Source organism: Somniosus microcephalus, unplaced genomic scaffold (assembly GCF_052327205.1).
Source record: "Somniosus microcephalus isolate GS21.2 unplaced genomic scaffold, FLI_Smic_1.0 unresolved_chr1, whole genome shotgun sequence".
Classification (NCBI taxonomy): Eukaryota; Metazoa; Chordata; class Chondrichthyes; order Squaliformes; family Somniosidae; genus Somniosus; species Somniosus microcephalus.
In genome coordinates, this window is record NW_028225179.1 from 136,077,484 (window position 1) to 136,092,701 (window position 15,218).

General features: G+C 51.2%; 1 protein-coding gene across 1 annotated transcript; it reads left to right on the forward strand.

Moving 5' to 3' along the window:
- The first annotated feature begins 13,265 nt into the window (after positions 1-13,265).
- Positions 13,266-13,742, forward strand: LOC147095953 (histone H2B type 1-A-like). Its single transcript, XM_085974047.1, has one exon. The coding sequence runs from the start codon at positions 13,299-13,301 to the stop codon at positions 13,707-13,709; it is 411 nt and encodes a 136-aa protein (XP_085830173.1). The 5' UTR covers positions 13,266-13,298; the 3' UTR covers positions 13,710-13,742.
- The last annotated feature ends 1,476 nt before the right edge of the window (positions 13,743-15,218 follow it).

A 15,218-nucleotide genomic window follows, 5' to 3' on the forward strand; every position in this document is an offset into this window, starting at 1 on the left:
AACTGAAACTTAATATGTTTACAAAAGAAGCAACCCCAGTAATTTAACTGGGAATAAGATTTTTAGGCGCTGCACACTCCTTTAATACAATGCTGGCGGACCTGGTTGGAAACGCATAAATGGGCGGAGTCAGGATGAAAATGAGGACTCCTGGTTCCTTCTCAAGTAGCCGATTTTGAACTGCAGCCGTGGGGGAGATTACACTGAAACATAAGCAAAATATTGCGAATGCTGTCAAACCTGAAATAAAAACAGAAAATGCACGGAATATACTCAGCAGGTTGGGCAGCACCTGTGGAGAGAGAGAGAGAAATAGAATAGATCTTCCTTGTGTCAGACCTTGTTTTGGACACAGTGTTGTCTCCTTCAGCTGTGCTTTATTGAAGTCCTTCCCAGTTTTTATCTCTCATTACATGTTTCGGTCCTTCCAGCAAACGACTTTTCCATTGTACCACTGCTTCCCTCCCCCCCTCCCCCCGCCCCCCTCACCTTTGTGGGGTGTTTCCAGTTCACCCGGGTTTTCACAAGTTAACAGGGATGGAGGGTGGGGGTGGGGAGATGTCTTCAGTTAGATGCAACCTGGATGAAGGCAGCCTAGACACCTCTTTCACAGAGTGTTGTAATCGCTGATAAGCACAAAGCTTTAATACAATAATGACTAGGAGATGGCTACTCTCCGTGTCCTCCTGACCCTCAGACATGACCACCTACCAGCAATCAGTGAAATCCCAATTGTGATCTGAGGTGAAACCTTTGCAGGGTTTCAGAATGCAAGGGCCACTCTATGTGCATTGTCCATCAGCAGCTTTACCAGCACAAAAATTAATCAGAAAAGCAAATGACAGAATAAACAGCCACTTGCCAATATACAGACAAGACTACTGGGAATCATTCCTAATAGAAATGTTACTCCATCTCCTTCCCATATTTCCAGTTGCATGTGATTACTATGGTTTACAATACTAATCAATCTTTTCTAGTTAGGAAGGTCTATGGATGCAACATTAATATTTTCTGATCTATTTCTCAGTAATTCTTTTCCATTGTTTCCCTAAACCTCTCCGTCTCTCTACCTCTCTTTCCTCCTTTAAGACACTCCCAAAAACCTACCTCTTTGACCAAGCTTTTGGTCATCCACCCTAATCTCTCCTTATGTGGCTCGGTGTCAAATTTTGCTTGATAATCGCTCCTGTGAAGCGCCTTGGGACGTTTTACTACATTGTTGTTGTTTTCTGCACCTCTTAAGTTAATATGCAGCATATTCCTTTCTTTCCTGTGAAATTGGAAGTGGTAGAAAACCAGGAGACAATGTAGGCCGACAAGAGCAGGGGTGATTTGTGAGTGGGACCTGGTGCGGGATAGGATACGGGCAACAGAGTCTTGGATAAGCTGAAGTTTGCCGAGGATGAAGGAAGGGAGGCTGCCCAGGAGAGCATTGGAATAGCCGTGCCTGGGGGGCGACAAAGGCACGGATGAGACTTTCAGCAGCAAATGGTCTGAGGCAGGGGCGGAGACAGGCGGTTCCACGGGGGTGGAAGTAGGCGATATTCGTGATGGAGAGTAAGGGGAGAAACCCAGGGGGTAGATTTTCACCTTAGCGCTCAGGCGTATAACGGATGTTGCAGATCGGTCGCCCGTTAAAGAAACCGCCCGATTTTCATTCCGTTGAATTTAATTTAGTGAAAGCTGGATGACTTCTATAACAGGAAGCCTCGCCAGTTTCAACCCCCAGACTGAGCCTTTTGAAATTTATGAACTAAGAAAGCAGGTTCTCTCCTAAGTTAGAAATTTCTTCCAAATCCATGGGGAATCTTGAATTTTTTTTTATTGTTTTGAAAGCCTCTTGCATTAATATACAACATTCCTTTTCTTTTAAATTGGAATGTGTTAGGGAGCCAGGAGCCAAAGTAGGTCAGCAAGGGCTGGGGTGATTTGTGAGAGGGACCTGCTTTCAGCTGAAGCATAGAGGGTTGGTAGAAGCCCCATCCTGGCACGGCCCAGAGGTGTGTATCAGTCGATCAACAAATGACAAGGGTTTCAGCGAGATTTTGTAGTCAGGGCGCTCGCGAGGCAACGCGCATTGGGGTGAAACGCCTGAGCCCACCGTCCGACACACACCAGAGCCAACAGAGGCAGGGTCCCTGCTGCCACCGTTGCCGGGAGGAAGAGAGACTGACAGACAGACACACAGTAGAACAAGGCCAGAAAAACGAACTGAGTGGGGTTCAAGCCGACCAAGGTTGTGGGTTCAGAGTCCCACTCCAGAAGCATCAGCACAAAATCTAGGCCGACACTCCAGTGCAGTGCTGAGGGAGTGCTGCACTGTCGGAGGTGACGTCTTTCGGATGAGACATTAAACTGAGGGACCGTCTGCCCTCTCAGGTGGATGTAAATAGATCCCAAGGGCCACGATTTCGAACAAGAGTAGGGAAGTTATCCCCGGTGTCCTGGCCAATATTTATCCCTCAATCAACATAACAAAAACAGATTATCTGGTCTTTATCACATTGCCTGTTTGTGGGAGCTTGCTGTGCACAAATTGGCTGCTGCATTTCCTACACTGCAACAGTGACTACACTTCAAAAATACTTCATTGGCTGCCAAGAGCTTTCGGACATCCTGAGGTCATGAAAGGCGCTATATAAATGCAAGTCTTTCTTTACTTAATCACATGTTTTTTTTAACTTGTCGCAAACAAGGCTTTTCGTTAGGCTTGTTATACCGACCGTTCAACCATTCCGTCCAGGGAGGTCAAGACTGCCGTGCTTCTTCAGCCTGGGGAGAACTGGACAAACAGGCCAGGTTGCTTTCTTCAGTGCCCAGGGGTAGTGCTTGGCAGGGCAAAAGCTCCAATGGCACAAATTGGAACAAAAAGCATATTCTTCCATTGTACTGGTTTGTGACCAAATTTTAACCTGGTCTCATGTAGTCATGAAAATCTATAATGACTCTAAAAATACAAAATTGGAGAATTTCCCCAGTCTCCTTTACTTTCTAAACATTGGTGATTTTAGCAAAGATGGCTATAAAACAGAGGATAGGAGTTAAGGGACGTTTCATGGACTGGCAGAAAATGGGAAGTGGTGTCCTACAGGGACCACCATTGTTCACCATATGTAGATATATATATAAATGATTTAGACTCAGAAATCGGAGATCTAGGCCTAGAAATTCAGTTGGGCGCGGCAGCCGTTAGCGCCTTAGGAGGAGCAGATTTCGAGCGCTAGGCGCTTAGCGGCCGGGCGCAGTGCGATCTGCGCCTCGCCCCAACTTCAGTACACATTTAGCGCCGGCGCAAAGTCTTAGCGCGCGCCCTGCTGCGCGCGCACATCATGACGTCATTTGCTAGTGCAACGCCTTTTGTGCGCCCCGAACCGGAACTTCACTCGCGCCGGCCCATTGTGCGCCGGGCGGCCCGAGCGACTGTGAAGTGGAATGGTATACAGCCCAGCCGGGCCGCGGGGAGCGCAAATTAAAGGGCACTTACCCAGCAGTATAAAGGCCAGCCATTTTGCAGCATTCACTCTTGTGCAACGGTTTTTTGGACAGAGACCAAGGAGGAGAGTTTACTGGTTTGGACCAACACTTGGACAGGTATTTCTGGCTCAGGCCAGAGCTTACCAATTATCTTTGCCTTCATTCAGAGCTCAGTGTTTGCCAGCATATAACGGGGGCTGCATTGGGTGGCAACGCTGAATTTCAGCCTTATGCCAGAAGGGCTTACAGATGCCGTGAGAGAGTGGCAGCCCTGGCTAGACGCAGAGGGGGCAACAGGCGTCGCCAACTGAGGCCTTACCCACACAGGGTATACCGCCAGCAGACCTCCTATCTGACCATGTCTGCCGCGATGTGTGTTAGGAGGCTGCGATTCCGAAGGGAGGTGGTTGCAGACATCTGCCGGCTGCTTCAGAGAGATCTGCAGCCACAGCTGATGCGCAGGACGTCTCTGTCGGTGGCAGTGAAGGTGACGGTGGCTCTCAACTTCTATGCCACCGGCTCCTTCCAATCCGCTACTGGGGACATCGCTAACATCTCCCAGTTCGCCGTGCATTGCTGCATCCGCCAGGTGACCGAAGCCTTTTTCAGAAGGAGACATCAATTCATCTCCTTCCCCATGACCCTGGACAAGCAGCAGCAGCGTGCAGTGGGGTTTGCAAGAATAGCGGGCTTCCCCATGGTGCAGGGCGCCATTGACTGCACGCATGTGGCTTTGCGGGCACCTCTTGAGCATGCCGAGGATTACCGCAACCGGAAGGGCTACCATTCCCTCAATGTACAGCTGGTGTGTGACCACAGGCAGCGCATCCTAGCTGTCAATGCCCGCTTTCCAGGCAGCAGCCACGATGCCTTTATCCTGCGACAGACAACTGTGGCTGACATGTTCCAGGTACAGCCTCCCCTAAGAGGATGGCTTATCGGGGACAAAGGCTATCCTTTGTGTACCTGGCTCATGACCCCGCTCCGCGCGCCCACGACCCCTGCTGAAGAGGCATACAACGAGAGCCATCAAGCGACGAGGAACCTCATAGAGCAAACAATCGGCATGCTCAAGCAATGGTTCCGCTGTCTCGATCGCTCCGGGGGAGCCCTCCAGTATTCGCAGGATCGAGTCTCCCAATTCGTCATCGTTTGCTGCATGCTGCACAACCTGGCTATCCGCAGGACTCAGGCACTGCCACCTCACGTTGGACCACCACCTCAGGGGGAGGAGCAGGAGGAGCATGAGGACGACGAGGACGAGGAGTACCAGCCCAGGAGGGAGGCACAAGGTCCAAGGGCCGTCCGTCGGCGGCTTATTGAATGTCACTTCTAGGCCCCCTGTCAGGGAATGGCTTGTGCCAATGATAGAACATGATTGTAGCCACTCCGCAAGCCCTCAGCCAGTTAAGGCAACAAACACTTCAAAGATCAAACATGGACAATGTTATTAAATAAAATGGTTTATTGTACAAACTCTGGGCCCTTCCCACATGAAAACCAAAAACAGACGAAACCCCCAAAAAACACTCAAACACATTACTCGCTCCCACAACCTGGAGAGGATTAACAAAATAGGGCAACTAAAATGGCCGTCATTCTCGGCCTTCGTCAAAAACAATCATCACATCATCGGCCTTCAAAAAACAAACATCCAATTCTCAGCCTCAAGAAACAAACACAAATGGCCACACATTCGACTATTTGGCCTGCTAGGGCGATGCCTTGGCCATCTTTGGGTGGCCCCTGCCCGCCCTGCTGCTCCGCCTCAAAGTAAGGCCATTGGCTGCTGCAAGGCTGGGGGCAGGCTCCTGAGGGGCACATGTCGTGACGGCAGATGCCCTTGGGGGTCGGCCTAGTCGAGGTCTGGCCGTCGAGCGGGCGGCTGTTGATTGCTGCAGCTGTGGCTGGCCAGCATCAGTCGCTGCAGCAGCTCCTGGCAGCTCCACTGGGGGACTGGCAGTGGCGGCTGGAGGAATGGCGGCAAGCTGGCGGATGGCAGGCGCTCGCTGGTTGCCTGAGACACTGGCACTCGCCCGGGCCAGCACTGCAGCATGCACACCAATCTGCCGAGGGACAGACCACTATGCTGCTGCAGCGCGCCGGGTGCCCTGGCGATGCCTGGCTGACACAGCGAGTGTGGCAGCAGTGAGTGCCCGTGTTGACCTGTTCACTGACCGCATCAGAGCAGCCAGTGACTGGACGGCACCACTGATCACCTGGCCAGTCGCTGACAGAGCTGCCCCGAATTCCGCCCGACTCGCTGCCTGATCTGCCCGGTATTCCGCCCGACTGGTGGCCTCTGAGGGCCCGAACTCGGCCACACTCCGAGAGAGGGAATCGATGGACTCAGGCAACCGTGCCACTGCCGCCATGAGCTCCGTGTGCCGGCGCTCAGAGTCCGCGGACAAGTTTTTGAAGCGTTCCATCTCCTCGGCGAAGAGCATCTCCTGACTGGAGGCCGGACTCTCCCTCTGGGGAGAAGGCCGCCGAGCTGGCCGACCCTTCCTGCGTTGCTGGAGGCCGCTGGGCCCAGCAATTGGACTCCCCTCCGACGCTTCCCCCTTCTGGGGAGAAGGCCGCCGAGCTTCCACCCCCCTCCCGCCTTTCTGCAACTTCCGCCACGCTGCCCTCCAGGGAAGATGTGTCCCCTACATTGGCCTGGGTAGCCGCAGCTGAGGGTTCCCCTGATGGGCCGCCTTCCTCTTGCTCCTCCTCCTGCTCCTCTTCGGAGGGTCTGTCACTGGCAAGTTCAGGGACCTCCTCTTCACCATCTGAAAGCAGGAAGGCACAAGAGTAGCTTTAGAGTGAGGAGAGGGCGTCAGTGCGGGATGCATGAGTGGTGGCATTCAGCGCATTGGTCGGACAGTGGCAAAGGATGTAGATCTGATGCGCAAGTGGGACGAGAGAGGTGCAAAAGGTGATGTCCTTACCATTGCTGCCCAGAACAGGGTCGGCATCTCCACATGCAACGGGCCCAATCACCCGGCCACCCATGAGGCGCTCCACGCGATGTTGCAGGTCGGTGAGTGGCTGGATATGGGGTCGGCCTCCCCCGGTCGCAGTCCGGCTCTTGCGATTATTCGCCAGCTTGGCCTGCAAGAGAAAGGACGGCCTCTAAGTACAGTGTGCCGCCGTGATCTTGTGTGCACTGCCTCCCATGGTGGAATAGCTTGGCCAGTGTGTCACCATGATCTGGTGTGCACTGCCTCCCATGGTGGAATAGCCTGGCCAGTGTGTCGTCATGATCTGGTGTGCACTGCCTCCCATGGTGGAATAGCCTGGCCAGTGTGTCGCCATGATCTGGTGTGCACTGCCTCCCATGGTGGAATAGCCTGGCCAGCATGTCGCCATGATCTGGTGTGCAATGCCTCCCATGGTGGAATAGCTTGGCCAGTGTGTTAAGTGCAGAATGTGCAATTAATGCTCATGCCTGTCCCATAGCTGCTGGATGAAGGCTGGCCATTAGAGCTTTCAGGTCCCTTTGCCCATAATGTGAGGTGCACATGCAAGGATGAGGAGGTCACTGGAAAGGGTACTCACCCTGACAATGCGTGTGAGGTCATTTAACTTTTTGTGGCATTGGGCACCGCTCCTGGGGACGTCGCTGTTGGCTGACAGCTTGGTGGCGACATGCCTCCAGGCTCTCCTGTAGACGCGGACCGTCGCCTTCTTGCCATTGTCCGGGTACAAAACATGGCGCCTCTTCTCCACAGCAGCAATCAGCACACTCAGATCACGCTCTGAGAAGCGCTGCGCACGTTCACGGGCCTTCTCCATGTCTTCAGGCGCTATTTGGGTCCAGCAGCAGTGTTCAGGCCTAGCTGGAGGGCTCCACTATCCAGGGCGTGGCAGCAGACACAGTCGACCCTTCCCCCTTAAGAGCTGGCCGGCGCCAGGGTGTCTGCTGTCAATCATGAGATGGCCGCACCTGCGCTGCGCCCGGCCTCGGCGCTTTCGATCACCACCTCCGGCTTAGCGCCCAAAGAGAGGCGTCCAGCAGCAGTTTTAGCGCTCGCCCGAATTCCTAGGGCGAAGCTAATGAATATCAGAGAAGTGGCATCGATTTGGCGGCGGCCACAAACTTTAGCGGACGCCCCACTTTAGCGCCCCAAAAGTGGCGTCAATGAATTTCTAGGCCCTAGAGTCGAAATTTGCTGATTGGCACATAGGAACAGGAGGAGGCCATTCAGCCCCTCGAGCCTGTTCCGCCATTCAATGAGATTGTGGCTGATCTGCATCTCAACCCCTCTACCAACCTTGTTTCCATGACCCTTAATACCTTTGCCTAACAAAAATTGATCAATTTGATACCAAATTGGGGGAGGGGGTAGAGCTAATAATGTGGGGAGCTACACCAAAACACAGGAAGATATAAACAGGCTTGCACAATGGGCAGATAAATGGCAAATGACTTCACTATAGTATTGTGAGGTGGTTCATTTTGGTAGGAGGGATAAGAAGGCCACTTATTCCTGGGAATACAGATACAGTACGTAAATTGCTAACCGAAGTAACACACCTTGATAAGTTCATAAAGAGTACAAATAAATTACTGGAGAAATTGAATAAAAAGCAGAGATGCCAATTTATATAGAACCTTGGTTAGACCACCCCTGGAGTACTGTGCACTGTTCTTGTATCCATATTACAAAAAGGATACTGAAGCATTGGAAAAACTGCAAGAAAGACTTACAAGGATGTTTACAGAATCGAGAGCACAGGAACTATCAGCAGGCTGGAGTTCTTTTCTCCGGAGAAGTGATGATTATGAGGAGACCCGATCAAGGTCTTTCAAATTAGGAAGGGTTTCTATGGGGTGGATGTGGAGAAATTGTTTCCACTTGCGGGTCCAGAACAAGTGTGCCTGAACATAAGAGAGCCACTAACAGATCAAATAAGGAATTTAGGAGGATTATTTTGACACAGAGAGTGGTGACAATCTGGAACTGGCTGTCACATGGAATGGTTGAAGCAGAGAGCACTGGTGCATTTAAGGTGAGGCTTGATGCGTACATGAGGGAGAAGGGAATAAAGAAGGAAAGACTTGCATTTATATAGCGCCATTCATGACCACCAGACATCTCAAAGCATTTTACAGCCAATTAAGTACTTTTGGAGTGTCGTCACTGTTGTAACATGGCAGCCAATTTGCCAATTAGCCCAACAGCAACGTGATAATGACCAGATCATCTGTTTTTGTTATGATGGTTGAAGGATAAGTATTGGCCAGGACACCAGGGATAGCTTCCCCTGCTCTGCTTCGAAATAGTGCCACGGGATCTTTTACATCCACTTGAGAGGGCAAACGGGGCCTCGGTTTTAACATCTCCTCTGAAAGACGGCACCTCCAACAATGCTGCACTCCCTCAGCACTGCACTGCAGTGTCAGCCTCGTTTTATGTGCTCAAGTCTCTGGAGTGAGACTTGAACCCACAACCTTCTGACTCAGAAGCGAGTGTGCTACCCACTGAGCCATAGCTGACACGGCAGTACAGTGCAGAATAGAGGGCTAGGGCGGGAAGGGGCAATTAGAGTGGTAGGGGGTTTGTGTACAGTATAAACATCGGCATAGAGCAGTTAGGCCAAATGGTCAGTTTCTGTGCTGTAGATTCTATATTGACCATTTAACCAGATCTCGGTCTCCGCGTCTGGTCTTAGTATGGCCTCAGTTATCCACCTATATAAAAGTCCTTTTGCATTAATAACAAAACAATTTGTTGCTGGAAAAAGAAAAATGAAAGACTTGCATTACTATTACTTTCATCTGACGGGTAAAGCTTATGATGGGATGTCTAGTTTGGCCATCCATTCGATGGCCTCCTGAGATGCCGAGTGGAGAAATGAAGGGCTTCCCACAACAGATCTTTAGTGGGCAGGTTGATGTGATGTGATGTGTCCCATGGTCTGGGACTCATGGCCGCAGTCGCCCATCGGGTCGTCCCTCATCTTCCAGTTGTGGAGCGGATGGCCGCAACCTCCATGCCCTGTGCGGATTGGGTTGAGCGCTGTCTGCTGTCTTTGAGCGAGGTCGAAGCCAGGGGCCTCTGCTGTTGAGTCAGCGATGAGGTGTCGGTTCTTCATGTTGCATGCGTCCCACGAATCTGTCCATCTGGATATTGGGTTAATACCAGCTGCATCAAAATTGGCTGCTGTTTCCCAGAATGGCCGGTGCAGCTTTCAGCGCTTTCGTGCTGGGTTTTTCCAGTCTTTGTGAATGGGAAGGTCGATGTCGCTCATGATTCCTTCCATCTCACGGAGCACGGTGGCGTCGTGGTAAATGGTAGGTGGGGCAATGTGGGACTGCACCGGGAGCAAGTTCAGTTGGAGTGGACTTAAGCGTCCCTGACACCATCCTCAGCGCCTTTCACGACCTCAGGATGTCTCAAAGCGCTGTACAGCCAATGAAGTATTTTGAAGTGCAGTCACTGTTGTAATGTAGGAAACGTGTTTTGCACATGACTGCATATAGTGACATTTCAAGCACCAGGCAGAATGAAGATGATTTGGTAATACCTCCATCAATCATGCCTGGAGACCACACCGCTGTAAGAGACTGGGATTGATTTTAAGCATACCATTTCTATTGTGTAACTATGCTCCACTCGCTGCATTTCATTGGAGAAATAAACTCACTATTATCGGGAGACTTTGTTGAACTCACTATTATCGGGAGATTTTGTTGTAGTTTTGGTCATGAGTTATGTTTCCTGTAGTTTGTTAAATAGACTTTGTTTGCTGTATGCTGAGTAATAGGGTTTTTAATCCTGTTGTGACGTGTTTTAAAATATGGTTCAATCTTTTTTTATTATTCATTCATGGGATGTAGGCGTCACTGATAAGGTCGGCATTTATTGCCCATCCCTAATTGCCCTTGAGCTGCCTTCTTGAACTGCTGCTGTTTGTGACGTGATGGTAATCCCGTTGAATGTCAAAGGGAGGTGACTAAACTCTCTCTTGTTGGAAATGGTCATTGCCTGACACTTGTGAGTTGCGAATGTTACTAGCCACTTATCAGCCCAAGCCGGAATGCTGTCCAGATCTTGCTGCATGCGGGCAAGGACTGCTTCATTGCCTGAGGAGAAATTGGTATAAGACAAGCCCAAATTCAAAGTTTTAAGAGCGCAACCAAATTTGATGCACCCGCCCAGGGAGGGGAGGTGGGGGTGGAGTTGAAGGTTTGATGAATGCAACCCCGTTGCATGTCAAGGGGACGTGGCTAGGCTCTCTCTATTGTTGGAGCTGGTCATTGCCTGGCAGTTGTCAATTATCAGCCCAATCCTGAATGTTGTCCAGGTCTTGCTGCAGGCGGGCAGGGGCTGCTTCGTTATCTGAGGAGTAATCGGTGTAAGGCAAGCCCGAATTAAAAGTGTAGTTCGCATGGTTAATGTAATGGATGCACCCGCCTCGGGAGGAGGGGGGGGGTTGAAGGTTTGAAGAATGCAACCAAATGGAATGCAGCCGCCTATGGAGGCTGGGAATGAACGTTTGAAGAATGCAACAAAATGGGATGCAGCCGCCTAGGGAGGCTCGGATTGAACGTTTGAAGAATGCAACCAAATATTGGATGCACGCACCTAGGGAGAGAGAGGAGTTGAAAATTTGAAGAATGCAACCAAAAGGGATGTATCCGCCTCGGGAGGGGTTGAAGGTTTGAAGAATGCAACCACATCTTTTCACGCTCACACTCACACAGAAAGAGTCGAGGGCTCGCTGGTGCGGACGGCCGGCAGCGGGGCCTCGGGCTCCTTCCGCTTCAGCCGGCAGCACCAGGGGGGCCAGAGCCGCCCGGCAACCGCCGGCAGGAGAAGAGGAGCCGCCGCTTCCTCCGCCCCCCGGGGCCGGCGCCAGAGGGCGGCCGCCAAGCGGGGCAGGAAGAGGAGCCCGACCGTCAAGAACAAGCCCAGGGGGAGGAGGGGGAAGAAGGCCGGGGCCGGTAATCCTGCTGCTCCCGCCCGCCGGAGAAAGGCCGAGAAGGGGGCGGGCGGGGTCCGCAAGGGGGCGAGGCCCGTCAGCGACCCGGGAGCCGCCGCCGGCCCCAGGACCGCTCCAGGGGCAGGAAACCCGGGAGCTGCCGAGGCCAGAAGGCGGCAGCAGCCCCGCGGGCGACGGCCAAGGCTGAAAACCCAAAGCAAAAATACTACCCGTGTGAACCAAAAAAAAAGGCTCTTTTCAGAGCCACCACGCCCTTCAGATGAAAGAGGTTGTTCCAGAATTATACAATAAATATCTTTATTTTTTAATCATTGTTGCGGCCGTTGTTTCTGTTCAACTTTCCCGATTGACATTTTGAAGATAAAACCGAGAATCTTCGAATGATCCTGATGGTTGTCCTCCAGCTCTCGGGAGCCTTTGCAACCAGCTGCAGTCGTGAAGCATCTTGTAGACTAGAATGAGTTGGAGAAAAATATAACAGAAATTATTGGTATTCGTTGGCTTAAGAGTTGGAATTGTGTTGGTGTTTATGCTCCATACGATCATCCATGTCACCCTACTTTATCTCATCCTTCCAGCGTATTCTGCAGTGAGTGTCTCACTTCATGACTCAAAGCCTTTCCACCATCCACAAGGCACAAGTCAGGAGTGTGATGCAATACTCTCCAGTGTGTATCATCTACAAGATGCACTGCAGCAACTCGCCAAGACTTTTTCGGCAGCACCTCCCAAACCCGCGACCTCTTCCACGTAGAAGGACAAGGGCAGCAGGCGCAGGGGAACACCATCACCTCCAAGTTCCCCTCTAAGTCACACACCATCCTGACTTGGAAATATATCGCCGATCCTTCTTCGTCGCTGGGTTGAAATCCTGGGACGCCCTCACTAACAGCACTGTGGGAGTACCTTCACCGCACAGACTGCAGCGGTTCAAGAAGGGAGCTCACCACCACATTCTCAAGGGCAACTAGGGATGGGCAATAAAAGCTGGCCTTGCCAGTGATGCCTACATCCCGAGAATGTTTTAAAATACCAAATAAATTGCCTCAGGTTCAGCATTTGTATACTATGCCGTAAGGGTTTTAGTAAATAGCTAATATTGCAGTAGCCTTTACATAGAAACAGAGAAGATAGGAGCAAAACTAAGCCATTCTGTCCCTCGAGCCCGCTTCGCCATTTAATGAGATCATGGCTGATCATCCAAATTCAGTACCCTGTCCCTGCCCTCTCCCCATATCCCTTGATCCCTTTAGCCTTAAGAAGTATATCTAACTCCTTCTTGAATATATTTAATGAATTGGCCTCAACTTCCTTCTGTGGTAGAGACTTCCACAGGTTCACCACTCTCTGGGTGAAGAAATTCCTCCTCACCTATGTCCTAAATGGCTTACCCCTTATCCTTAGATACCCCTTATCCTTAGATACCCCTTTCTTAAACAGAAGCGATTAACCACGTATTTTTTTCTCTTAGACAAATCTCTTTTGTAGTTTCTGGGACCCGTCTAATTTGTATATTATGGGGAGTTCCAGAATTGTGGCTCGAATGAATTTGTTTTGCATAAGACATTTACTTATGGCCTGTGGACGTGTCACGTGAGAGTATAAGATTTTATATATATATATTTAGCTTCGGGATTTTGCTCCAGAAAATTAAGGTTTCCCCATTCCTTGAGTGGCGGCTACTGGCAAAAAAAACTTGATACGTGACTGTGATTTGTGCAGACTGAACATGTGGTATGTCAAGGGTCAGCCAATTAGAATAGAAAATTTGGCATCCTTCATTAGCATAAAGCTGTCTATATAATGGAGGAGTTGCGGGCTATACTTCTATCTTGCTTTGTGGTTTTATTAACTAGAGACGTGGAGAAGGAATTGAAGAGCTTGCCATGCCGACTGCTGCTGCTGTTTCCACCAGTTCCACCACAGCCGGTGCCAAGGGCGCCGTCTCCAAGAAAGGCTCGAAGAAAACCGCCATGAAAATGACCAGGAAAGGGGACAGGAAGCGCAGGAGGAGCAGGAAGGAGAGTTACAGCATCTACGTCTACAAAGTGCTGAAGCAGATCCACCCCGACACCGGCATCTCCTCCAAGGCCATGAGTGTCATCAACTCGTTTGTCACCGACATCTTCGAGCGCATCGCCTGCGAGGCCTGCCGCCTGATCCATTACACCAAACGCCAGACCATCTCCTCCCGGGAGATCCAGAGCGCCGTCCGCCTCCTACTGCCCGGGGAACTGGCCAAGCACGCCGTCTCGGAGGGGACGAAGGCTGTTACCAAATACACCAGCTCCAAGTAGAGTCCCCCTTTCAAAAAAAAAACTGCAATTAAATCACCAAACGGCTCTTTTAAGAGCCACTTCACAACTTCTTAAGACGGAGCTATAAAACAAAACCGAGACCCCTGAACAAATACGTTTGATAGGCTGTATATGTTAATGCAATTAATTGCCAAATTAATCGTCCGGTTAATGCACCTGCATGTGTGTTCAATTTATGAAAGCTGTTTCTTACTTTTGATTATAAGAGTCCCTGAAGGGATTGGGGAATTCACGGGGAAGGGGGCAATCGGCGCTCAATAAACAACTCCGAGAACAAGGATTTCGGTTGAAACCAAGGCTCTTCCCTGCCAGTTGAAGAATTTACTCTTGATATTGTAACCCAGGTGTACAGCGAAGATCAATGTTGCCGGACCGCCAATATTGTGGAAAAAAGCGGGGTAAAATAGGAGGTAGCTCAAGCATTAATGTTAAGTGATGCCACGTTTCGGTCTAGGAAGACCTTTGTTTTGTACAGGGAAGGGGAGAACTTGGAGACAAGAAGTCATCGAGACCGCGACTTGGAGTAGCAGATAAGACGGACACATTTTCCCAAATCAAGAAATCTGCACAACTTGCACTTACAAATAACATTTAAGGTCGAAACACGTCCCAAGACGCTTCACGGAGGAAAGAGATGAAGAGACGCTCAAGTCTTTACAGAATTGAGCAGAAGTTTAATGAAAAAACAAAAGATTCGGAAGAACTTCGAAGGGAAAGAGAGGGAGAGAATGTCTCTGGAGATATATAATCCCTCTGAGGTGATACACGCTTTGGAAAGAAGGCGACTTTGTTTTGTGTTTTGTTAGCGGGCATTTTTCAGGAGGTGAGACCTTTGGCTCTGCAGCGTCCGGTTCGCCTGGTTAAATAGCGCCGGCTTCTGGAAACTCTTCATCGCCCAACACACACTCAGATAGAGAGAGAGAGAGAGAAAAGGTCCCAGCCCAAGCCAAAGCCGACACTTTCCCTGCCAGGAGCACCAGGAGGAAGACCAGGGCTGCGCCCCCGGCCAGGAGACCCGGCGCCACCGTGTCCCAGCAGATCCTGGAGGCGGTGGCGGCCAGCAAGGAGCGCCGGGGGCTCTCGCTGTCGGCTCTCAAGAAGGTCCTCTCGGGCCGCGGCTACGACGTGGCCAGAAACAACTGGCGGGCCAACCAGGCGGTCCGGAGCCTGGTGACCAAAGGCTCGCTGCTGCAGCCCACCGGCACCGGCGCCTCGGGCTCCTTCAGGCTCAGCAAGACGTGGGGCGACCGGGAGGAGAAGCCCAAGGGGGAGCCGCCGCCAGAGAGAGGAGGAGGAGGATGAAGCAACGTGCGGTCAGGCAGGTGGCGCCCAGGAGCAGAGGCTCGCCCAGGAAGACCAAGAAACACGGCGCCGCCAGGAAGGGGGCGAGGAGGGCCACCGCCCGCAAACCCAAGGGGAGGAAGGCGGCCAGGGCCGAAGGGAAAGGGAAACGCCAGCTTGCAAAGCCGAGAAAGCTGGCCAAACAAC

Coding starts and splice junctions, on each gene's coding strand:
- LOC147095953 (XM_085974047.1), top strand. CDS start 13,299: ATGCCGACTGCTGCTGCTGTTTCCACCAGTTCCACCACAGCCGGTGCC.